Genomic DNA, 26,010 nt, shown 5'->3' on the forward strand with positions numbered 1-26,010 from the left:
CCATTCTTATCTATTTAATCAGTCAGAGAATCTATTAGCTTCTCTTCCTGCTCCTACCCAGTTACCTTTGGTGAGGCCAAAGATCCGGCCTTGGCCACCTTTCATATTTCACGACATGCTTCTCTCAGCAACATCATCTAAAAACACAATGGCCTGAATTTTTGCTCACGGCAGTTGTACAGAGTTGGGAAAATTCCCAGCTCAGTGAATCTGACTCCAGATCTGACAGAAGTTTGGATTTTCATTTTGGGGTGGGGTCTTTTCATTCTGTGCCTACTGCCCTTGGAAAGATTCAATGTGCAGACATGAGGGCTGCTGGGCGCAAAAGCAGGCTGGGCAAAATGCCCGCCTCAGTGCTCTGGCACTTTGTCTCCACCACCCACACACTCTCCATGCCCCCAACCACCTCCACGGCACTTCATATCCTCCATGTCAATCTATGCCCGTCCACCCACCCTCATACACTCCAATGCCAACCTAAGCCCCTCCACCCTCACCCCATGACCCTTCATAGTCCCTGACAAATTTGAGCTCACACATGCCAACCCATTCTCCACACCCACCTCCCATTTCCCTGACACACTCCATGTTAACTCAGCCAGTATCCGCCACGGGGAGACCTCAAGATCTATGCTGAGATTGTATACAGTTCTTAAGTGATAATTGGTGAATTTGTTACTTAAAAAAATTCTCATTGATAATAGTAAAAGATAATTAAAACCAATTCACTACATTTAACTTCCTTTAATCCTTCATAAGAACACGCATTTGTATTCATCGACCCACTTCAGGGATTTTCTCAGCATCAGTTGTGAACTGACAGACACCCCGCTATGATAAGGGTTTTGTCAACAGATAGCCTAAAATATAAAGCACTGATTTTTTTTCCATACAGCAGACCAATTTTTCACATATTTAAAGGGCAGCAGATTTAAATGCCGTAACAGCTTCACAGCTCCCTTTGATAGTTGCAATGAGCCACACAATGACTTTATGCACATTTTACGCACATTCATGTCTATTTTCAGTATCCCAAAGGGCACTTGATCTCTTCCAAAGGGCACTTTATTTCTCCCAAAAGACATCCGACCTTTAATGAAGGTGTCCCGGGACCATATGCAAAAGGATACCTTGCCATTCCAAAGCACTCTGGTAAATTTATATCATTATTACCAGGTCTACTCTGCACAAATTATATTTTCCACTTCCTTCTTACAAAATTAAGTGCAGACTGAAAGCAGCTGCACATGTTTGGATGTGCAAAGTTTGGCCCACACCCATTTCACACCCCCTGCAAAGCTGGTGAGGAGCATGTTCAGTGGCTGGGACTACCAGACTTAGGCCTCCAGTGCCATTTTTGCAAAGATGGAGAGCCTTTTCACCTGCGCAAAAATTCAGGCCATTGTCAATTTCCACGTCTTATAATTCATTCACCTCCCTGGCCCCTGACTCTTTGGGAAGGATTTTCAAATTGGTTGAAGCTGAGATGAGAGGCAGGCAGGCGTGCGATTTTAAGTGACGGTGGCTCAGACTCACAGTTGGCCAACTCAAGTGAATAGATGTTAATCATGGGGTCTATTAAGACCTATTTATGAGCAGGCTGAGGTTTTCAGTTGACAGTGTTGTGACCTGCATTAGCCTGGAGCATGTGTAGCCCAACATGGTGGGTTCAGGTTGGAAAATGTGGGTGTTTGCTTAATGAATCATAGGAGAGACAGCCCTGTAGACCCATAGCTGTTGCCAGATGACAGCTGCAGCCTCTGTCCATCCCCTGGAGGATTGTCTCTGAAGGATTGTGGCCTATTAAAAAATGAAAATAACCTAGTGTGGCAGAGTGTCCATGCCGTCGTAAACGCCGAGGCGTTTTACGACGGCGTGAACGGGCTGCTGCCAAGAGTAATTCTGGCCCCTACAGGGGGCCAGCACGGCGCTGGAGCGGTTCGCGCCGCTCCATCTGCCGATCCTGGCATGAACTGTGTGTCACAGGATCCACGCATGCGCAATGGGCTGGCGCCAAAGCACACATGCGCAGTGGCACTGGCGCCAACGCGTGCATGCGTGGTGGCCTCCTTCAACGCGCCGGCCCCGACGCAACATGGCACAGGACTGCAGGGGCCAGCGCATAGGAAAAGAGGCTGGGGGACAGAGGGGCCAGGCCACATCGGAGGCCCTCCGCGGGGTCGGAGCCCTCCTCCCCACCCCCCCCCAGGCCGCCACTCGACCCTTGCGCGCAGAGCCCCTGCCGGCTGCGAGCAGGTGTGGACGGCGCTGGCAGGACTCAGTGTTTTAACTGCGGCCACTCGGCCCATCCCCGCGAATTAGCGGAACGGCCGCGTAGAGCAGCCTGCGACCGGCGCCGCGCCAAACACGCGAGGTGTGGCAAAATATGTAAATCACGTAAGAGGCCTCGCGCGAGCTTTCCCAGTTGTGTCGCACCCCGAGTTGGGCGAAGTGTGACCGTTAGATCGCACCCTGAATAAGACTGATGAGTAAACTAGGAGAATAACTTGAAGTTAAATTGTTTTTACTTCAGTTCAAGTTTAAATTGGTGAAGGTGAATTTAGGATTGAAGCCAGAAGGAACATTTTCCTGCACTCAGCTACTAAAACCAGGAACAGATTGTAAAATAGAGGAGATAAAGCAAGTTGGATACTGTGATGTGGAGAAGAACTGTAGGTTTTTCTTTCAGAATTGGAAAGCAAAGATGAATTTTCCTTATCTTGTGAGCGTGACTTCTGTTACAGATAAGGCGACTGTAAGCCAATCATCCAAATAATCAGTATTCTGAGAGTGCCATCTCCAATGAAGAATTTTATTTTAATTCAAATGTATCACAATTTCAAAATTTCAAAACCAAAATTACTTAAGGTCCACTTAAGTAATGAGGAAATATATTCTGCTTCTATTCAATGTAGATAATCTCTGAATTCGGGATGAGAAGAAACATGACTTACAAACAGAAATAGTGCCATTCTGGTAACAACTAAATATGATGCAGAGTATGGTAGCGTTAATGCATGTGCCATGGAATAATAAGGTAAAATTTCCATACAGTGCACCATTATAGCAAGTGGGTTTATCATGGCGATTCCCCACTGTGAGAAAAAGGAGGGAAACCTAGAGGTTTCATCCCAGAGCATCCGGGAATGGGCCTGTGACCTGGTAGACAGGACTGGTTCACGTAACACCTGGAGACAAAATAATGTCCGTGAAGAAATGGTAAAATAACTATCTGCCACTCCATTGCTGAAACTTGCAAAAGGGCCCTATATGAAAGATTTTCAGATCCTTAACTTTTATTAAAGCTTCAATTTAACATTATTGCCTTGTCTTTGAAAGATATCAGTTTTCACATTGCTACTGTTAAAATTGTTTGAATATTCGGCAACTTGGGGAACAAATTTAAAGAAAACACTGAACATATGGGCCGGGGATTCTCCTTTCCGGGGACTAAGTCCCCACGCTGGCGGGAAAACTGGCGCCAACAACTCCTGCATCAACTCCGGGCCCCCATGGTGAGATATTCTCACCTATCTCGGGGGCTATGTGGATGACGGAGGGGTTGGTGCCGCTCCAGCCGGCGGCGAAGGGACAGCGCGAGTTCGCGCATGCGCTAAATGGCCGGCGTGATCTCACACATGCGGGGAACCGTCAGCGTGGTTCCGTGCATTCGCAGAACCGGCCGTCGTATTTTGGTGCATGTGTGGGGGTGGGTTCTCTTCTCCGCGCAGGCCAAGGCGGAGCCCTACAGGGGCCGACGCAGAAGGAAGAAATGCCCCCACGGAACAGGCTCGCCCGCAGATCGGTGGGCCCGAATTGCAGGCCAGGCCACCGTGGAAGTCCCCCCTGGGGTAGGATCCACCCCGCCCCCCCTGAGGACCGCCCCCATCGACTTACCTGCCAGGCCCCGCCGTGTGGGACCATACGTAACCCACGCCGGCGGGACTGGCCAAAAATGGACGGCTGTTCGGCCCATCGGGGCCAGTGAATTGATGACACGACCGGCGTGGCGTGAATCCCACCCCCGCCCGAAACGCGGCGCTGGAGAATACGGCAGCTGGCGTAGGAGCGGCATGGCGGGATTCGCGTTGCCCCCTGGGGATTCTCCGACCCATGGTTCTCACTGATTCTGTACTGACCAAGGTGATTTTTCATTACAATGTTGAAAAGTAGTAACACACAACACTACACTGAAGATGTTAGCTGCCAGGAAGAACTGTTGCTCTTTCGAGACCATATTACACAGATAAAACAATAACGTTATGTACTTACATGTGTATTTTCATTGCTTTTCACTTCTGCTGAAAGAGAAAGAAAAAGTATTTTATATAGGATCAACAATCATGGTTTGAATTTCCACCAGTCCATGGAGGTGACCTACACGTAGTGGCAGTAACACTGGAAACATTTTCCAAAATGTTTTATTAATTAATTTGCTCTAATATGTTGATGCCCAACTAGACTGCCAAATGCAAGCAGCTTCAACAAAGAGCCAGCAATCAGCACTGTAATGCCAGGCCAGAAAAGATTATTTAGAAATTATGTCACATTCTTGAAATGTGCAGATGCATCAATTGAGGTTTTTTTTTTGGAGCTTGCAATCAATATCATGATAAGCATGAACAAAGATGTTGAAAGATCAAATAAATATTATCATTTATCCATAATTAGTGATGCCAAATAAAAAGAAAAGCAAGACATATATTGACATAGTGCCTTTCAGGGCCAAAGACATTCTAAAGCTCTTTACAGCCAATGAAGTGCCTTTGAAATATGCTTATTGTTGTAATGTAGGAAACAGAGTGATCAGTTTCCACGCAGCAAGTTACGACAACCAGCAGTAACATAAATGACCAGATCAGCTGTTTTTAATATCAGCTGAGGGATAAATATTGGCCAGGACACCAGCGAGCACTCCATGTTGCTCCCCAACTGTTGAAACCATCGATTGACAGGTGGAGTTCCAGGCTTACATAATGAACAAAAGGATGTAATGATCAGGTAATTGGACATGACCCACCACCAACAAAATGATTTCCAAAAATGATGGCAGAACCGCAAGATGGTAGAGGAAGTGAGCCACAGAGCTGGGATTTACTATCTATACTATTGGTGGTATCCAGAAGCTGCTAAATTAAGTAAATTTAACGCATAGTTGAGGTTTGCGGAGAACTTGTGCAGCAACACCATGCTGTTGTGATTCTTTCTAATTTTCAACTCTTATTATTTGTCACCTGAAATAGGGAAACAGGCAGATTAGTACAGAGAACACATTTGAGTCCCAAGGATTTGCAATGTACATAGTTGCCAACCCTACCAATTTTAGGTACAGTTTTCTGGGGGCATCAGACTGGCATTTTAAGTAAAGACAAATAAGTTTATTAGATGGAGAAAGTCTTAGAAATGTATGCAGCTATTAAACAAATTGGAGAAAGAAACAGTTGTGATGGGGAAATAGTGTCACCTTGCCCATATCCGCAGGAGAATGGTTCTGAATGTTGTTAATGTTGGTGTTCAGCATATATTCGCTAAGATTACTTTTAAAATTTGTTATTTATATCATAGCTAGCTTTGGCCAGGTCTTAAGATTCTCCGTGAGCCCCGCTTGCCTAGAAATACTAATTGTTACTATTCTTAATAAGGGTGTTCATGTGGTAGTTACAGGCCAGTAGTCTCATGGTAACAATTATGGCCAATTTGTGATAATAACATTTTTGTTCAAGCATTATATTCAGATTGTGGCATATTGAATGGAATTGTAAGATCGCTGAATCGTTTTTTAAAAGTGGAGTTCTAATTACAATGGTCAATTTTTAAATGAGTTAAAGAGAGACCAGTTGTTGAAGTCCGGTGTAGCTGATCTCTCCGCATTCCCTGTACCGTGGAGGTTCTTATTTAACTCCAACCTACTGTATCCAATGATGTAAAGCACTATTTTTTAATGTCCTTTAGCTCTGACCTAATCCTAAGTCTCCATCTGTGGAGGATCTCACAAGTTTTGTCAACTTACTGGAATTCCTAAGTGTTGACGTTCATTTTGAAAGGAAACCTTTAATGAACTACTTTCACAGTTGTTTTTTTCCCCCACATTGGCATGCTTTGGCAACTATGCATCACATAATGAGGTCAGCAAATCTAGAAAAGCAGGGAATGACTCATGTGATCATTAGTGTGTCCCAAAGCACTCCCAGGTTCAGGAAGCAAAATAGAAGGAGGAAATTACTAAGCACAACTTTTACCTGGCTGTGAGAAAAATTCTGAGCGTCGCCAGGAGTTCCGAACTGTAACCGGAACACTGGCAGTAATAGGTGGTTCTAAGGTAGGTAGCAGAGTAAAATGAAAAAACAGGAAACAGAAATCATAAAAAAATGACTGACAACAAAAGTATATTATTTAGGTATTTATTACAATCGCAAAATAGGTTTTTTTTAAAGATAACAAGTACTTACATATATAAAAAAGTATGTAACATTAACAAAAAAAATCTTATATCTGATTTTGACAAGTGATTATTTACTGCTCCAAAGATCCTTCTACAGACTGTAATCCCATAGAAGTAATTGGTTTCCTGATATTTTGCATGCAAATCTGTGAATATTTTACTCCTATGCCACAGAAATGCCATTTCTATTTCGGTGCTTACCCTGTGAGTTACACCACTGTCTCAACTAAACACACTCAGATGGTATAAAATCTGAAGGTAGTATGCAACAGATTTTGTGATGCATATTTAGTAATTAGTGTTGTATTAATACCATGGGCGGGATTCTCCCATCTGACGGCAGAATGTTGACGCCGTCGTAAAAACTGATGAGTTTAACGACGGCGTCATCGGACCGCTAAGTGTAACGATCCTCTGCCTAACAGGAGGCCAGCATGGCACTGGAGCGACCCATGCCGCTCCAGCTGCCGATACCGCTGTCAAATGGATGCCGCGGGTCTGCGCATGTGCGCTGCAACTGGCGCAAATGCACGCATGTGCGGTAGCCTCCTTCTCCGCGCCAGCCCCAATGCAACATGGCGTAGGGCTACAAGGGCCGGCGCGGAGCAAAAGAGGCCCCCACCAGGAGAGGCCGGCCCCCCCTGCCCCCACCAGGCCGCCCCCGACAGGATGGACGCCGAGGTCCTGCCGGGTAAGACCAGGGGCGGGATTCTCCCCTACCCGGCGGGACGGGGGGTCCCGGAGTGGCGCCAACCACTCCGGCGCCGGGCCTCCCCAAAGGTGCGGAATTCACCGCACCTTTAAGGGCCAAGCACTCACATTGAGGGGCTAGGCCCGCGCCGGAGCGGTTGGCACCACGCCGACGGGCTCCAAAACCGGCAACAATGGCCTTTGACACCAGCCCCCCGGCGTCGGGGCTGGCCAAAAGGCCTTCGCCCGCTCGCGCATGCACCACCGGCGCATGCGCGCTGGGGGATTCTCTTCCGCCTCCGCCATGGTGGAGGCCGTGGCGGCGGCGGAAGAAAAAGGGTGCCCCCACGGCACAGGCCCACCCGCCGATCGGTGGGCCCCGATCGCGGGCCTGGCCACAGTGGGGGCACCCCGCTGGGCTCCGATCGCCCTGCGCCCACCCCATGACCCCGCTCGCGCTGCCGATCCCGCCGCCACCAGTGGTGGTTCAAACCACGTCGGCGGGATTGGCCTCTAGTGCAGCAGCAGACAAAGTCAATATGTTAAACTCCAATGATAACTCTATAATGAGAACTAGAAAGCAGATTTTGACTTCTTTGACTCGAAGTTTATTGTGTTCTGCAATCTCCAACAACACCACAGTACCATGTGTATCCCCTTTATATTTGAGGTGGTCTATTAAACAATGAGTGCAATCTATTAAACAATTAAAACCTCAATTCCAACTTAAGTACCATGGAACATTAACTCTTTCCTAACACAATAGTGTTGAATTATATGACTGAAATAATAAAGCGTGAGTCAGATAAATTTGTGAACATACTGTGTAGCTATCTTGCAAGAATCTCCCTTAGCTGGTGGGTCCACTGCTGATCATAGAGAAATGAAGACAATATTCTGGCATGGAAGCAAATGCAGGGAAAAAAACATGAAACTGACCCCTATTTTCAAGTATCTGAATTACCTGGAAAGGTTAGGGAAACTTATCGAAAGGATACATTTGAGATGTGACCTAATGAATGAATAGAATGAAAAACAATAAGAGAACAAGTTCAAACTAATGTAGGACTGCTATCAGGAAGAGCTACTTCATACAAAGAGTTATTAACAGTTGAATTAACTTCCGTATAGATCAGTGAAAGTAAAACATCAGATAATTGAAAAAAACAATTTTGATGTGGCAATGGGAGGACTGTAGGGTAATTCTGGTTAAATGAATCATCCTTCGTTTTGTTGTGACATTATGATTACAATCTAGTTAAGATGTTTGGATATTCAACAGATGACTTCATAAGTGTACGACAAGCAATTTGCAAGTTATTGAGTTCCACAATTTCTAAATCTTCTGAGTCAGAAATTATTTCTTAGATTATCCAGATTTATCTTCCTTTGATTACCTCTATTGTCTAAGCATGCTGCATCCAGTGCCATGAAGTGATAATGCAAAAGACATGGGAGCAACTCGCTCACCCCCACAACACCCACACCCCTCCATTGTTCATGCTGTGCTGCTGAGCTTTTTGGACACAAATGACTGAATATATCCATCATAGAATATTTTCAGCCATTTCCTTCTTCACTGTCTGGTCGATAATAGGCTGGATTTTCCTCCTCAAGGCGGATAGTGGGAGTCGGGAAAATTTCTGGCTCGACCTGCCCACCTCAGGAGAAAGTGATCGCAATTAGAGGGGTTTCATTCCTGGGGAGCGGATTCAGGATGCAGTCGGGTTTAGCTGACCTGAGAAAAAATTCAGAGGCAGCTCGAGGGGCTGTCTGGTGCAGAGGCAAGTTATTTAAAAGGCCCTGCTCGGTGCTGTAGTTATAATAAAAACAGAAAGGCACTCAAGCCCTTCCTCCTCACAGCTCTTCATCCCCACTCACTCCCCATGCCCTATCCATGCCACTTCATTCTCTCCACCGGCCTCTATAGCCTCCCTGCCCTATGGCCCCTCAGGCTAAGCTATGACATTTACGTGCCCATTCACCCACTGTAAACCATATAGAACCAATGAACTCTACAGTGACAGCAGGATGAGTAACAAAATGTGTTTAAAAAGTCATTGATAACTTTCCGGAAAAATAACCTTTTTATTACAGAGGAATAAAATGAGATCAATCATCCAGACCCTTTAAATATCAGTTGCTGAAACTGCAAGCATTTGAAACCTCTTTATGGAGGAAATATCTTCAGGTTTTTAATAATGGGAAAGAAGACATAAGGGGACAAATTTAGCCTGTGTTGGCTGTCAATGAGAATGGTGACGCGGGTGTAAAATACGGCAAGTATTGTGAAACGTAATTCTCACCAGCAAGATCAGTATTCCACTTTTCCAGGACACTTGCAGGTGGCAGAACCAGAATCCCACCTCGGAAGGTCAGGAAGCTCACTTAAATACATGAGCATCCAATTAGCGAGCTCTCCTGCAAGGAGACACCCCCTCACTGAATGTGCATTGGATGTCAGCATGTTGACATCCCAGGGTGATTTACAACAGCTGTATAAAATGAGAACCTAGCGACCCCATCTTTTTTTTTTAAATAATTTTTATTGAAATTTTTCGATACAAACATTTACCCCTATTACATTTTAAATTATAACACTACAAGTCCCCCCTGGAAAAACCTCCCCACGCCCTCCCCCGCGCGCACCCCCCCCCCCCCCCCCCCCCCCCCCCCCCCCCGCGCTATCAGTCTAGCAACCAAACCGCTTTTCCCTTTCTGCCGATGGCCTCGGGCAGTCATTGCCCGCGACCCCCCGCTGGCGTGCTCCCTTCATTGCCATCCCCCCCCCCCCCCCCCTCCCTTCCCCCCCTTTTCTCCCCGGGTTGCTGCTGTTTCGGCCTCCAGTTCCTATCTCTGATCCAGAAAGTCAAGGAAGGGCTGCCACCGCCGGAAGAACCCCTGTACCGACCCTCTCAGGGCGAATTTGATTCTTTCCAATTGGATGAAGCTTGCCATGTCGTTTAACCAGGTGTTAACACTTGGTGGCCTTGTGTCCCTCCACTGAATCAAGATCCTTCTCCGAGCTACCAAGGACGCAAAGGCCAATATTCCGGCCTCCCTTGCCTCCTGTACTCCTGGCTCCACCCCAACCCCAAAAATCGCTAGCCCCCACCCTGGTTTGACCCTGGTTCCCACCACTCTCGATACCGTCCCCGCCACCCCCTCCCAGAACTCTTCCAGTGCCGGACACATCCAGAACATATGTACATGGTTCGCAGGGCTTCCCGAACACCTAACACACCTGTCCTCACCCCCGAAGAACCGACTCATCCTAGTCCCCGTCATATGGGCTCTGTGCAGCACCTTAAATTGGATGAGGCCCAACCTTGCGCACGACGACGACGAATTGACCCTCTCTAGGGCATCCGCCCATGTCCCATCTTCTATCTGCTCTCCCAGCTCCGCTTCCCACTTGTCTTTCAGCTCCTCTATCGGTACCTCCTCCACCTCCTGCATTATTTTGTAGATGTCCGAGACCTTCCCTTCTCCGACCCAGGCCCCAGACAGCACCCTATCACTCGCCCCTCCATCGGGAAGCAAGGGGAATCCTTCCACCTGTCGTCTGGCAAATGCCTTCACCTGCAGGTATCTAAACGTGTTCCCCGGGGGGAGCTCAAATTTCTCCTCCAGCTCTCCCAGGCTCGCAAACCTCCCCTCTATGAACATGTCCCTCAGTTGCCTGATGCCCGCCCTGTGCCAGCTCTGGAATCCCCCGCCAGTGTTCCCCGGGACAAATCTGTGGTTCCCTCTCAGTGGCGCCGCCATCAGACCCCCCACTTCCCCCCTGTGTCGCCTCCACTGCCCCCAGATTTTAAGGGTGGCCGCCACTACCGGACTCGTGGTATACCTTGTGGGGGGGAGCGGCCATGGTGCCGTTACTAGCGCCCCCAGGCTTGTATTGCCGCAGGACGCCCTCTCCATACGTTTCCAAGCTGCCCCCTCCCCCTCCATCACCCACTTGCGCACCATCGATGCGTTCGCCGCCCAGTAGTATCCGGAAAGATTGGGTAGCGCTAATCCTCCACTGTCCCTACTCCGTTCCAAGAAAATCCTTCTCACTCTAGGGGTGCCATGCGCCCACACATAGCCCATAATGCTGCTAGTTACCTTCTTGAAGAAGGCCCTGGGGAGGAAGATGGGCAAGCACTGGAACAGAAACAAGAACCTCGGGAGGACCGTCATTTTAACTGACTGCACCCTCCCTGCTAGCGACAGCGGTACCATGTCCCACCTCTTGAACTCCTCCTCCATCTGCTCCACCAGCCTTGAAAAGTTCAGCTTGTGGAGGGTCCCCCAGCTCCTTGCCACCTGCACCCCCAAGTACCTGAAGCTCTTTACTGCTCTCCTAAAGGGGAGCCGCCCAATTCCCTCCCCCTGATCTCCCGGGTGTATCACAAAGACCTCACTTTTACCCACATTTAATTTATATCCCGAAAAGTCCCCAAACTCCGCTAGTATTTCCATTACCTCCGGCATTCCCCCTTCCGGATCCGCCACATACAACAACAAATCATCCGCATAGAGTGATACCCGATGTTCCTCCCCTCCCCTTGTCAGTCCTCTCCAACCCCCTGAACCCCTCAGTGCCATCGCCAACGGTTCGATCGCTAATGCAAATAGTAAGGGGGATAGGGGGCATCCCTGCCTGGTACCTCGATGGAGCCCAAAATACTCCGACCTCCTCCCGTTTGTAACCACACTCGCCATCGGGGCCGAATACAGCAGCTTCACCCACTTGATAAATCCCTCCCCAAACCCAAACCGTTCCAGCGTCTCCCACAGGTATTCCCACTCCACCCTATCGAATGCCTTCTCCGCATCCAGTGCTACCACTATCTCAGCCTCCCCCTCCACTGCTGGCATCATAATTACATTCAACAGCCTCCGGACATTTGTATTAAGTTGTCGTCCCTTTACGAAACCCGTCTGGTCCTCATGGATTACCCCTGGCACACAATCCTCTATTCTGGTTGCCAGGACCTTTGCCAACAGTTTGGCATCTACATTCAAGAGGGAGATAGGCCTGTAGGACCCGCACTGTACAGGGTCTTTGTCCCGCTTCAGGATCAAGGAGATCAGGGCCTGTGACATTGTCGGGGGCAGAGCCCCCCCCTCTCGCGCCTCATTGAAGGCTCGCACCAGCACTGGGCCCACCAAGTCCACATACTTCTTATAAAATTCCACCGGGAACCCATCCGGCCCCGGCGCCTTCCCCGCCTGCATCTGGCCTATCCCTTTAACTAGTTCCTGCAGCTCTATCGGCGCCCCCAGCCCCTCCACCCGTTCCTCCTGGACCTTTGGGAACCTCAATCTATCGAGGAAGTTCTCCATTCCCCCCCTCCTCCTGGGCGGCTCAGACCGGTACAATTCCCTGTAGAAATCCCTGAAGACCCCGTTCACCTCCTGCCCCTTCTGCACTACGTTCCCTCCCTTCTCTCTCACTCCCCCAATCTCTCTGGCTGCATCTCGCTTGCGCAGCTGGTGTGCTAGCATCCTGCTCGCCTTTTCCCCGTACTCATAGACCGCACCCTGTGCCCTTCTCCATTGCGTCTCCGCCTTCCTAGTGGTCAGTAGGTCAAACTGGGCCTGTAAACTGCGCCGCTCCCTCAACAGCCCCTCCTCTGGTGTCTCCGCATATCTCCTGTCCACTTCTATAAGTTCCCCCACCAGTCTCTCCCTCTCCTGCCTCTCCTTCCTTTCTCTGTGTGCCCTTATGGAGATCAGCTCTCCTCTGATCACTGCTTTCAGGGCCTCCCAGACTACCCCCACCTTCACCTCGCCCGTGTCGTTCGTGCCCAGATATCTCTCAATGCCCTTCCGGACCCTTCCGCACACCTCATCGTCCGCCAGCAGCCCCACATCCAGGCGCCACAACGGGCGCTGGTCCCGTGCTTCCCCCAGTTCTACCTCTACCCAGTGTGGTGCATGGTCCGAAATCGCAATGGCCGAGTACTCCGTGTCCTGCACTCTCGAAATCAGCCCCCTGCTCAGTACAAAAAAGTCTATTCTGGAGTACACCCTGTGGACGTGGGAGAAAAAAGAATACTCCCTCGCCCTTGGCCTGCCAAATCTCCAAGGGTCTACCCCCCCCATCTGCTCCATGAACCCCCTTAGCACCTCCGCCGCTGCCGGCCTCCTATTCGTCCTGGAACTCGATCTGTCCAGCCCAGGGTCGAGCACTGTGTTGAAGTCCCCCCCCATGATCAGGCCTCCTGCCTCCAGACCCGGAATGAGGCCCAACAGGCGCCTCATAAAACCCGCGTCATCCCAATTCGGGGCATATACATTTACCAGCACCACATTCTCTCCCTGCAGCCTACCCTTCACCATCACGTACCTACCCTCCTTATCTGCTACCACCTGCGCCGCCACGAACGACACCCTCTTTCCCACCAAAATCGCCACCCCCCCGGTTCTTTGCGTCCAAGCCTGAGTGGAACACCTGTCCCACCCACCCCCTTCTCAGGCGCACCTGGTCTACTACTCTCAAGTGAGTCTCCTGCAACATTGCCACATCCGCCTGCAGTCCCTTTAGGTGTGAAAAAACCCTTGATCTCTTGACCGGTCCGTTCAGCCCCCTCACATTCCAAGTAATCAACCGGGTCGCGGAGCGACCCGTCCCTTTCCCCTGTCTATTAGCCATGTTCTGTCCCCTGTTCGCCCCGGGTCGACCCTCCCCTTCTGACCCGTTCCCCATGGCGATGGCCCCCCCCCCCTCTCTCCTCCCGTTCTTCCCTTCCCGTCCTCAGCCTTTCCAGCAGCAACCCGGTATCCCCCCCTAACCCCCCTTCCCCCCCCCCCCCCCCCCCCCCCCGGCTAGGACCCCTCCTAGCCGCGGTGTACCCACCATCGTACTCCCGAGAGTCAGCTGGTTTTCGCTGACCCGGCTGCCCCTGCCACACTCCGACTCCTCCCGATGTGGGGGGGGAGGGGCCTCCCCCCCCCCCTTGCCATCCCTCTCTGACCCCGGTTCAGCGCGGGAAAAGCCGCCATTGCTGGCCCCACCCCACTCTTCTCTCCTCCCCCTTCCTCCGTCCCGCGCGCGGGAGACAGGGGAGAGCCCGCGCTTTCGCTCGGCCACACCCTACCCCGCCATCTTCAATTCCACCCCCGTCCCCATCCACACCGATAACAAAGCCCCCTTAATACGAGAGGAAGAAAAAAGAGAAAAAGAAAACACGCATAACCCACTTGCTCCCCCCCCGTCCCGCCTCCCCAACTTAACAATATAACAATATAAATAACAAATCGCAAACAAATACATAAATACATAACTATGCCTGCATAACTAAATAACTAAATAACTCCCCAATAATAACGTACTTAACCAACAGTAACCATAACCCTTAAAGAACAGATCAAAAAACAGTAAAAAAGCCCCCCCTACAACAACAATAATTAAGGGAAGTTGGCAACGGGAAGAGACACACAAAAAGGAACAAAGAAACCCCCCATAACACAAGTTTCAAAGAAACCAAACGATCCATCAACTTTAACCAAGTTCCGACCTGGCCTAAGAAAGACATGGGCCACTTGATCAGTCAAGGGTACTCGGGCGGCCTCGACCGCCGGCGTTCCCAAGTTCTAGTTCAGGTCCAGCTTTTCCTCCCGAACAAAAGTCCATGCCTCCTCTGGGGTCTCAAAGTAATGGTGCTGGTCCTTGTAGGTGACCCACAAGCGCGCTGGCTGCAGCATTCCAAACTTGATCCTTTTTTCGTGCAGCACCGCCTTCGTTCGGTTAAACCGGGCCCGCCGCTTTGCCACCTCCGCACTCCAGTCCTGATATATCCGCACCGTCGAATTCTCCCATTTGCTGCTTTTCTCCCTCTTGGCCCACCTCAGCACTTTCTCCCGATCGCAGAGACGCTGGAACCGCACCAGCACCGCCCTCGGGGGCTCGTTTGCCCTAGGCCGCCTAGCCATGACCCGATATGCTTCTTCCAGCTCCAGGGGCGATGGACCGGCCCCCTCTCCCATCAGGGAGCTCAACATCTCCGCTACATATTTCGGGAGATCAGGCCCCTCCAGGCCTTCTGCTAGGCCCAGGATCCTCAAGTTCTTCCGCCTCATTCGCGTGTCCAGCTCCTCAAAGCGGCTCTGCCATTTCAGGTGGAGTGCCTCGTGCACCTCCACCTTTCCCACGAGGACCGTGGCTTCCTCCTCCCTCACCGCCATCTCCTGCTGCAGCTCTCTTATCGACGCCTCTTGGGTCGCCTGGGCCCCCATCAGCCTTGTGGTCGTCGCGTTCATGGACTCTAAAAGTTCCACTTTCAGCTCCGTAAAACACCGGAGGAGAGCGGCCTGCTGCTCCTCCGCCCATTTTCTCCAATCTTCTAGTGCGCCCCCGGCCGCCATTTTGGTCCTCTTCCCCCGCTTTTTTTGGGGAGCTGCTGCCGCTTTTTTTGTCGCCCCTCTCCGCGTACCGACCATAAAGTTGGTCTCACTCTCCTCAGGGAGCCTTCCCCCACCGGGAATCGTCTTTACAGTACCGTCGGGGCCCTCCAATCGGCCCTTAAACACCTTTGTCGCAGGAGCTGCCAAATGTGTGACTTAGCTGGTCATAGCCGCAACCGGAAGTCCAGCGACCCCATCTTTGAAGGTGATATCCGAGGTGAGCGCTCCGGTCACCATCACCCTTCAGAGTGCCAATTGCAGAGGGGCAGCCGGAGAGGACGCGGGGGACCCAGACAAATGCAACCCAGAGCAGGGTGTGGGGGATCCAGACTCGGCAGCAGCTGCTCACAGGCCTTAACAGCCCTTCATGTCTGTGAGCCTCCTGGTTTAAAGGAGTCTGGCAGCTGGTTTGCAGACAGTGCTTCCTGTGTCCTTATTGCTTGGGCTTGTGGCAATATCACTGCTGAGGGATTGCCCTTCCAAAGTAGCAGCTGGAAAGTGGGTGGCAGCAGCTGAATCCATAGGGTCAGCAATGGGGGTGACAGTGAGGTCCCTGGGTGGGGTCCTGTGAGTTGCCAGCCTACATGGGCAGAGTAGGGGACTCTGACAAGGGGTGGTTTCTTGCCTCATGAAGGCAGAAGGCCCTCACACAAGGGGGAGGATGGGTGCAGTCAGAATGAACCCCACGCTTAGGCTGCACTTTGAAGCTGGAGAGAATGAGATGTCTGGAAGTTCAAGGCCATTGGTGATGGAGGAAAGGCTGTCAGGGATTAGTGTACGGGTGGCTGACTGTTCAATTTGGAAGGTTTGCTTAATCCACAGCCTAAATGAGCTGGGGGAATGAGGGTGCCCTCTAAGGATGAACCTATATGCAAATTGCAGTCTTCACATGTATCCGGTGCACCTTGCCTGCCACAAGGTAAAGCCTGTTGCCTAATCAGCTCTCTGACTCTTCCTTGATGAGTGATTTGTGCCAATTTAGTCAGCTTTGCAATGCATGATTGTGCCACTGATTAGCACCCCTTTGGAAACCTAACCCCCAACCATTGAACTGACCCCCAACCATTGAACTGACCTCACTCCTCACCCTTGGCGGAGTCACATGGTCTACTGAGGCTCTCATGGATTCAAGGACATCATTTGGGTGGAGTTGAGAGGGCCACAGTGATGAAGAGACTATTGTGTGATAGGGGAAGAGAGAGGCTCAATGGGAACAGGGGGATTGGGGGTGGGGTGGTGAAGGGCACCATGAATAGTGTTGTGATTCCGTGAGGTGGCTAGGTGCGAGATCACCGTGGAGGTGTGAAGGGTGTGTGTAGGGGTGCAGCGGGAGACATCAGGAGGCAGACCTACCCTGGCTGCGTGAAGAAGGTCATTCATCTTCCGGCACTGTAGCCCTGACCACTTATGCAACAAGCTGGCACCCACTGCGGCATCCACTGCCTCCCGGTGGGGGTGCTGACCTTGATTGATGGATGTGAGTGGGAATGCGGGTGGAGGATGTCACAACCTTTGCTCCACACTAAACAGGAGTTTAGTGAAGTCTCCCTCTGAAAATCTTGGTGCTCTCTTCCTGGCAGCCATCAGCCGACTGGACTTGGGACAAGTTCTGGGGAGTTTAAAAGGAGCAGCCCCCTGATTACAGAGATTAACAGTGGGATTCACCATACCTGAGACTAACTGTTGACGCCGGGACAGGATTCGTGGACTTCTATGACAGGGAAACAGATGCCACACCTGATTCAGCGACCACTGAGGGGCTAGCACTGGTGCCATGTGGAACACAACCAATTCCAAAGAAAAACGGTGTCTGATTGACACTCAGGAGCTGACAAGCTGAAACTGCATATACATACTTCACTCCCCACACACACCATCCCAGCCAACAAGATGGCAATGGTTGCGCTACAGTGAGCCCATCCCATTGATGGGTGAGCTGGCACCTGAGGGTGCCTAGGGGGTGGCCTGTGGGGAGCACCCAGACGACCCATGACACTAGGTTCACACCAACCCCAACTCCACAACCCACCTCCTGGTCATGCCCCGCTACTCCTCCCGTCCCTGGCAGAACCCCCCCCTGGCCAGTGGCACAACTGTCAGCACACTATAGCGATGTTGGACACTTTCCATTCTCCCTCTCTCCCCCTTAGCAGCCACGGCGCCTGTTTCACGCTTTTTTGAAAGCACAAGTGAACCTCATGGTCAGGAATTCCCCCTGGTGGAAGCGGAGAAACGCGGAGAGGAATAACGGGCCAGGCCCACTAATGATATGCAAATGGCGTTTAGTGTACGTGCAGAGTGGGACACATTGGGTGGGATTCTCCGGTCTTCGACGCCAAAATCGCGTTCGGCAATCGGTCGTAGAATCCACGTTGGCGTCGAAATTGGAGGCGGTGCCACCTTTGCGATGCTCCATCCCCTCCAAAATGGCGTACTCCAGTAGTACCACACGCCGTATGAATGGCTTCGGGACGTTACCTGAGGCCCTCCCCCCGATGGGCCGAGTTGCCGATGGCGTTGGTCGCATGCGGTATTTATTTTCGGGAACTCGACGTGGCGGCTGTGGACTACGTCCAGCGGCGCCGCAGTTGGGGGGGGGGGGGGGCTGGAGCCGATCCATGGGCGGGGGGGGGGGGGCTTTGGAGGGGGCTGGGGGCACTGGTGGGGTTGGTGCACCTGACCAAATGGGGTCACTATTTGGCATGCCGGGTCCGAGTGCGGCCAGTGGCATGTTGCATGGTGTGGCCGCTGCAGGCTGCCGTCGTGCGCATCCGCGGCCACAGATCCGGCAATTCTCTGGCCGTATCCATGCTAGAGCCAGGGGCTCTATGCTGCGTGCTTGCTAGCCCCCCACCAGACGGACGATCGTTGACCGTTTTGCGCCATTTTTCGGTCTTAAAATACCACCGTTCACATCTGGTCTCAGAATCGGAGGATCCAGCCCAGTGATGCCGCTGTTGAGGCACTGGAGAATTGCGATTTGGTGTGAACCCGGTGCCCGTCATAATTTTGGCGTCAAAACCAATTCTCCGCCCGATCGCCTTTCCCGCTTTTGGCGTCACCCAGTGGAGAATCTCGCCCTGGGTGAGATTCTGCCCTACCTTTCACAACCTCAGGATATCCCAAAACGCTGAACAGCCAATTAAGTACTTTGAGCAATCACTGTTGTAAAGTAGAAAGTGCGGCAGTCAAACTGCACGCAGCATAGCCCCATTAACACCACTAAGATAATGACCTAAGGATTTTTGTGATGATGGGTGAGGGAGAAATATTGGCCGGGACACTAGAGAGTGATCCTGGGCTTTTGTTTAATGCAGTCATGGGAATTCTGAGGCCCATCTAAAAGTTAGAAGATTAAAAGCCAGAGAAGGAGGCAGTAATAGATCTTCTCTCAATGTATTGAAAGCTTGTTGACTGTATAACTTTCTTCATAGTAAGTTCATAGTAAGTTAAAATTGCAGATTATTTTGAAATTATTCGCTCCATCCCAGTATCTTGATTTTGTGATGCACAATTGTGAATGGAAGATCATTGTTAATCTTGTTTGTATCAAGTTTATCTGATAGTTGAATGGTGATACATTAGACTCCCAGACTCTTCCTTTAGAAGCAGTTATTGCCAGATGACTCTGTAATTACCGTGAAATTATGGAGTAACGAGATGTGATAGGAGTTCCATTGATAGATCATCACTGCACTTACCTGGTTTTAACTTGTATCCTATGCTTCTATCACATTACTGAATGTTTGCACCATTAGTGTAAAGGAAAGTTCACACAAACTTAAAAAGAAGCAATGAGACAAAGGATGGTTAAAATATTATTGAGCAAAATATTGAAGTTATTTCCCTAAAGACTAAATCATGGATTTTGAGATCATAATGATCCCAAAGTTGACAGCATTTGCAGTCATTTCACCTCAGAATTTCTGAGTGCATCCATCGTTAAATGATCCAGGAGTTACTGTCAGTGATTCTGTACAATTCCACAGCGTTTGCTGCTGAACTCTCTGGTGTTTAAATAAATACAGAAATCAACAGTCTGACACAAACTAATTACTCATTTCTCAGAAACATTCTTTGCTAAAAATGTTTCGAGCTTACATGAAGAGATGCAGGGGGGCAGTATTGAATAGAGGAACAGGCATTTTGCCCACTGACTGGAAAGTGAGCGAGAAGCCTGTGTTGCCTCTGTTAGGGAAGGTCTGCTGAATTAAGTGTCTCTCAGCTACCTGGACAGCAGAGGTCCTGTCCCAGGATCAAAAACCATGGAGCAGAAGTCCCACATGCCAACAACTGCAGGCCATTTAGAAGTGAGCGTCTTTATGAAATGACAACGGCACCCGGGAGGCGGTGGCTGCTGCCGAGACTACAGCCACCCAAGGCCTGTCACTGTCGCTGGCTCCTAAGTCAGAGGTGTGCAATGGTAGAGGGGAGGGTGGGCGTGAAGCACTGAGAAAGCAGTCAGGGGATTGGTATCAGCAGGAACAGATCCAGTAACTGTTAGAATTCTCAACCACGCGTCAGGGGTTCATTTTTCAGAACTAGCTGTCACTTCAATCTGTTCACCTCAAAGTTAGGATTTTGCTTTAATTGTCAGATTACCGGTAAGTTTTTAGGTCGTGTTTCTGATTTGTGCGCAACTGGTGGATTAATTGTGCCCAAAATTGTGCACATTTTGAAGTGTTTAATTGTTTTGTGGTTCTGCTCAAACTAACTTTCATATTGCCACAAATAAACCCACCATGAGCCTGAACAATTAGGCTGCGTTTTAAAATATGACTTTTTAAAAAATCAAAATCTGCTTTAAAAAGTATTCCAAGATATATTGAAGTGGCAATGGTTGGATTAAAAATTTTAAATCACGCTTTCAAGCCACCATTTATTAGGAGTTTAGGTGGAGGATTAGGCATTTCAGCCCGTTGAGCTAGCTCGGCCATTCAAACAGATCACGACTGATTGTCTACCTCGACACCATTATCCCCACTACCTCCATATCCCCTGATGCCATCAGCATCCAAAAATCTACTGATTTCTGTCTTGAACATGCAGAATTTTTGAGCTTCCACTGCCCTCTGGGTACAGAATTCCAAATGTAACAAAAAATCTGAAAATAGTTAAGACTGGGTACAGTAGAAAAAAAAAAGAAAATTTAAAAAACATATTTATTACTGCCCTTGCACCCAGAGCATCCACCTTAAACTTTGGAACCTCGTCAAAGGCTTGCAAACAAATGCTTTTCGCCATCCACATGGATGGGCGATAAATGCTGGCCCCAGCCAACGACGCCCACATCCCATGAATGAACAAAAAAACTCCCAATGGTGATTCATTCCCCCTGGGGCCATTGTCAGTTTTGTGAATGGGCCCTGCTTCGCGCATGATAGTTTTCAAAACTGCGCAAGCGATCACACAAACCCGTGCTGCACTGAGCACAATTTGTGCTTAAATGTGTGCGCTTTAGTGTGGGTTATCGGGGCAATTGTGCTGAAACAATCAGTGCTATCAAGTCGATGTTCTACTCCATGGTCTGAATACATCCCTGCCAACTCCAGCAGCCATATTACACTCTAACGAGCATTGATTGGCATAAGGTGAGAATTCTGCCCCTCACTTGGGGCAAACTGATTGGCCGGCAGCTCTTCAGTCCCTCCAGGCAGGCGCTGCAGTGGCTGGAAGAGGCACTAGGTCACGGGAACCGGGAGACAGTTAAGTTCCAGGGGTACCAGGGCAGAGAGGGTAGCGAACATGTGAGGGGGGGCGATCGGGGTCTCAGGGGATAGGTTAGCGGGAAAGGAGTTTCAGAGGTCAGCAGGCATTAAGGAGAGGCCACCTCTAGTCAGAATGGGACTTCTGATGGAGGCGCCCTTCCCACCTGAGATCAAGCTATGTATATTTATGCATTTCACCCCTGAGCTGTCATCCATCTGCAAGCCTAAAAATTGACTCTGGGCAGGATAAGGTCATTAACTGGCTGTATACGAACCTTAATTGGGGCAAAGGCAAGCTTCCTGCCCAAGGCCCTGCCTGCCCCAATGTAAAATCACTACCAGACGGCATCTCGGAGGGAATTCTGATCCAATTTTACACTAACCCCTTCCCGTCTTATCATTCGCCGGGGGCTGTAAAATTCTGTAAAAGTTGGAGGTTATGCACTTTGGAAGGAGTGCACTTTGGAAATGCTTAGGTGAGTAATTCACGCCAGCAGGATTGGCCAAAAATGGACGGCCGCTCGGCCCATTGGGGCCCGGAGAATCGCCGGGGGGGGGGGGGGGGGGGGGGTGGGGGGTGGGGGTGGCCGCTGTCAACAGCCCCTGACCGGCATGGCGGGAATCCCGGCAGCCGGCATCAGGGCGGGATTTGCGCCTCCCCACCGGGGATTCTCCAACCCAGCGGGGAGTCAGAGAATCCTGGCCATCGACCATACAATACAGGAGGAAGCCATTCGGCCCATCGAATCTGCACCGACTCATTTAAGCCCTCACTTCCACCCTATCCACGTAACCCAATAACCCCCCCCCCCCGACCCCAAACGTTTGGTCACTAAGGGCAAGTTATCATGGCCAATCCACCTAGCCTGCACGTCTTTGGACTGTGGGAGGAAACCGGAGCATCCGGAGGAAGCCCACGCAGACACAGGGAGAACGTGCAGACCCAGCACAGACAGTGACCCTGAGGGGAATCGAACCTGGGACCCTGAAGCTGTGAAGCCACAGTGCTATCGTGCTGCCCCTTGGAAAGGGTCCAGAGGAGGTTCACAAGAATGATCCCTGGAATGAAGAACTTGTCGTATGAGAAACGGTTGAGAATTCTGGGTCTGTACTTGTTGGAGTTTAGAAGGATGAGAGGGGATCTTATTGAAATTACAGGATACTGCGAGGCCTGGATAGAATGGATGTGGAGAGGATGTTTCCACTTGTAGGAAACACTAGAACCAGAAGACGCCATCTCAGACTAAAGGGGCGATCATTTAAAACAGAGATGAGGAGCAGACTCGATGGGCTGAGTGGCCTAATTCTGCTCTTATGTCTTATGGTCTTATGGCCCATGGCGTATTGATGAAGGTGTAAGTTTTGCAAGCACCGTTTGAAAAACAAAGCGCTATTTTATAACGCAACAGTGCATCCACGCAATTTGTTTTGTATTTGTTCATTACACTATTTTTAGTCAATGTTCACAGCTTTGGACATGAAACATTACTGTGTTACTTTTTAAAGCCAACTGCATCTCACAATGCAACAGGCATGTTCTCTGTGGTTTGGATCTCTCACCTGGCTGATTAATAGCACCCGCAGGCTGACTTCCCTCCACAGACTCTTCCTCCACAGTCTCTTCCTCCACGGTCTCTTCCTCCACAGTCTCTTCCTCCACTCTGCTTATCTTCTGAATGGAAACAAACACATCTCCTGTTTCACCATGTTGAAATGCCTCTGGTTTTAATGCCTGTTTTGTGTTAATATTGCAATGGTGCAGTAAATTTAATATACAAGGAAAGAAGTGAAACTTTTGAAAGCAGTGTGCAAGATTAAATTAATGGCTACCTCTTGTTTAAGCTGTTCCTGTGCACTTTCACTGGGCTCCTCTTTCTCGGGTTTTAAGCAGGCTCCATCAATGGTTAGAAGTTTGGAATCAACTGTGTTCTTGGTGCCCTGTGCCACACTGTTTGAGAGGGCAATGTGTACTGTCGATGTTTCTACATTCCAATGGTGATCTTCTTCATAGTTTTCAAGAAAATAAAAGTTGAATTTGTGAGTAAGTCTTTCAAAGTAGACAGATACTTGTGACCGGAACACAGGACCAGGGGTAGACCATTCAGCCCCTTGAGACTGTTCTGCCATTCTATGGTCTTTAGCAATTAGTAACAATCTAACAATTATAGTGGGACATGATGAGGTTCCAAATTGGGTTAAGTGTCTTTGAATTCTAGCCGTACTGGCATAAATGAACAGTCGGCTAGTGCACAGATTCACAGAGATGACGTATTCTCCGATACAGAGGAAACATTTTCAAGGAGGCCTATTCCTTTCTGAACATAGTGACCTCTGGTGCTGGACCATTGTCAATTGTAGTAAAGGCTAATCCGGCCTTCTTGGGCTCGATTTAATGGCGTAGTCGCGACCGACTTGGTGACTTGGAGGCAGCTTGCGAGATATGCGACAAAAGATATAACAAGATCTCGCGAGATGTCGAGATCTGGATCTCGCCCTCGCTGGGTGAGATCCAGGTTAACATACTGAAATGGGCCATGAGGCCCATTTAAATATGCCTGCTCCATATTCTCCCGGGGTCAGGGAACTAATAGCCTTGCCTGTGAGACCTCGCCTGGGTGCCGTTTAGCACTGGTCCACGCAAACGTGGACCAGCTATAATTGCACCTGGGGGGGGATGTCTTCCAGGCCATTAGACCATTAGAGACGCCCGGATAGCCAGGCTCTGGGCAGGGTTGCACCCTGGCACTCATGCTATCACCGGGGCACTGCCATCGGCACTGCCAGGCTATCAGGAGCACCTCAGGATGATAGGTTCACAGTGCCAAGGTTCCCGGGTGCCAGGTTCCTGTTCCAGGGGTACGGCCTGGGTGTGCCTTATCTTTAGGAGGAGGGGTGAGGGTGGGGGGGGCTCGAGGCTCCCCTAAGAGTTAATCTGGGTGGTGCCCCGATTCGCAAATACTCTTCTTGCAGCTTGTCAGTGCAGGAAAGTAGGTAAGTGCGGCCTTGGCGGGGCTTCCAAAGCGAGGCCAAAAGAAATGGCAAAGTCCCGTAAAATAGCAGTGTTGTTCTTGGTGCTTCAGGAATCGAGAAATACCCGGTAAACGTACCCAAAAGTGGACTCTGTTTTTGTCCCGTTAAATCGTGTCCTTTTTGCCCTGTCAAAAGAGGTTCAGTGCACATGGGATAGAAAAGCAACATAAGCTTAAAGCAGAGAATTCAGGCAGGAAAAGTGATAAACATATGAAACAAAGAGTGAAGGAACTGGAGTTGCATCAGGCATCATTTCTTTGATCATAAAATTATATTTCTTAAAAACTCCTCCACTTATTCCATTTTATTCCATTTATAGGGTATGGCTATCGCTGGCTGGGCCAGGGTTTGTTGCTTATTCCCAATTGCCTTGGAGGAGATGGTGGTGAGCAGCCTTCTTAAACTGCTGCAGTCTGTCTGGTGTAGTTACACACCGCGATCTGTTAGGGATTTGGTCTGGATCCCCAGAGGATCAGGGAGCGGGTGTAAAAGCAATTTTATAGCTGGCAAGCTGAACCCACGATAAATACTTTTTTTTTGTGCACACATTTTCACTAAACCTTTTGTATTTGTATATAATCGGCGCGATCTTACCAACACAAAAACTGCGTTCATTCTGAGCAGGAATCAAGGGGTTATTCACGGTACTATAAGCGGTGGGAACAACCTGTTAGAGTATCTAACGGCAGCGGGTACGGAGGCAGATGTTGTAGCCTTCACCTCGTTGATCGCCCAAAGGCGGATCCTGTTAGGGTGGAGATCAATCTCTCCACCCTGTGCCCTGGCGTGGCTGGGGGACCTGCTGGAATTCTTGACGCCTGTAAAGGTCAAATTTGAACTGACGGGAAGAATGGCGGGGTTCTACAATTCATGGCCGTTATTCATTATGCACTTTCGAGAATTGGATTATATCGAACATTAGTGGGGGGTGCTGGGAGGGTTGGGGGGAGGGAGACTGTATGTGTTAATGGGGACTATGGGTGATTCCTGATTCCTTTTTGTCATTTATTTATGTTAAAATGCAGGCTAATTTTTTGGTGTTTGGTGGGAAGATGGGATCATTGTTATTGATATGGGGATTGACATTGCACTCGTTACTGATTATTGTTTATTGTTGGGTGTAAATTTGGGAGAAAATGTGAAAAAGGAGAATAAAAATATTTTTTGAAAAAAGAGTATCTAACGGCACTCTTTGTTTTGGTGGCCCAGACAGGAAGGTGTCCCCCCTCCCCGGGGCTGTGCTCAGTCACATTTCCTGCACTGAGGGACTTCGCTCGCCGGAAATCCTCAGTGCAGGAGGAGATCTGGGCACCATTTTAAACGGCACACTAATCTCTTGACCCCTTGAATGCCCTAACTCACCTATAAGGGAGTCCTCAGGACCCCTGGCACCCCATCTCACACAGGCAGCACACTCCCGGGTCTGAACCCAACATGGGTAAATCACCCAGTTGGCACCACCAGGGTGCTCAGGCAGCACTGCCAGGGTGCCAGTGATAAGGTGCTCAATTGGCACCAGCTATTCTAGGGTGCCACCCTGCTGAGAGGCCAAGCACCTGGAGGCCTCTGATCTCCTGCATCCCCCAATGCCATCCTGCCTGGTCTCCATTTGTGGGGACCAGTACTGAATGGTGCTCGCCTAAGGTCTGTGAGGCATCATGCGAGATCCCTTTAGATCTCGCGAGGCGCAGCCAGCTGGGTTAATGCTGGAAGAGGCCTCTCCTGGCATCTACCAGCCATGTC

General features: G+C 49.9%; 1 protein-coding gene across 2 annotated transcripts in view; it reads right to left on the reverse strand.

Moving 5' to 3' along the window:
* LOC119962960 (LIM and calponin homology domains-containing protein 1-like) overlaps nt 1-26,010 on the reverse strand; it is a 502,229-nt gene that overhangs the window by 68,549 nt on the left and 407,670 nt on the right. For both annotated transcript variants that reach the window (XM_038791315.1, XM_038791316.1), the window contains 4 exons: nt 23,068-23,240; nt 22,798-22,909; nt 6,240-6,314; nt 4,273-4,301 (listed from right to left, as the gene is read on the reverse strand). In XM_038791315.1, coding sequence (XP_038647243.1) covers nt 4,273-4,301; nt 6,240-6,314; nt 22,798-22,909; nt 23,068-23,240 — 389 coding nt within the window. The remainder of the gene's footprint in view (nt 1-4,272; nt 4,302-6,239; nt 6,315-22,797; nt 22,910-23,067; nt 23,241-26,010) is intronic.

Source organism: Scyliorhinus canicula, chromosome 3 (genome assembly GCF_902713615.1).
Source record: "Scyliorhinus canicula chromosome 3, sScyCan1.1, whole genome shotgun sequence".
In the NCBI taxonomy this organism is placed as follows: Eukaryota; Metazoa; Chordata; class Chondrichthyes; order Carcharhiniformes; family Scyliorhinidae; genus Scyliorhinus; species Scyliorhinus canicula.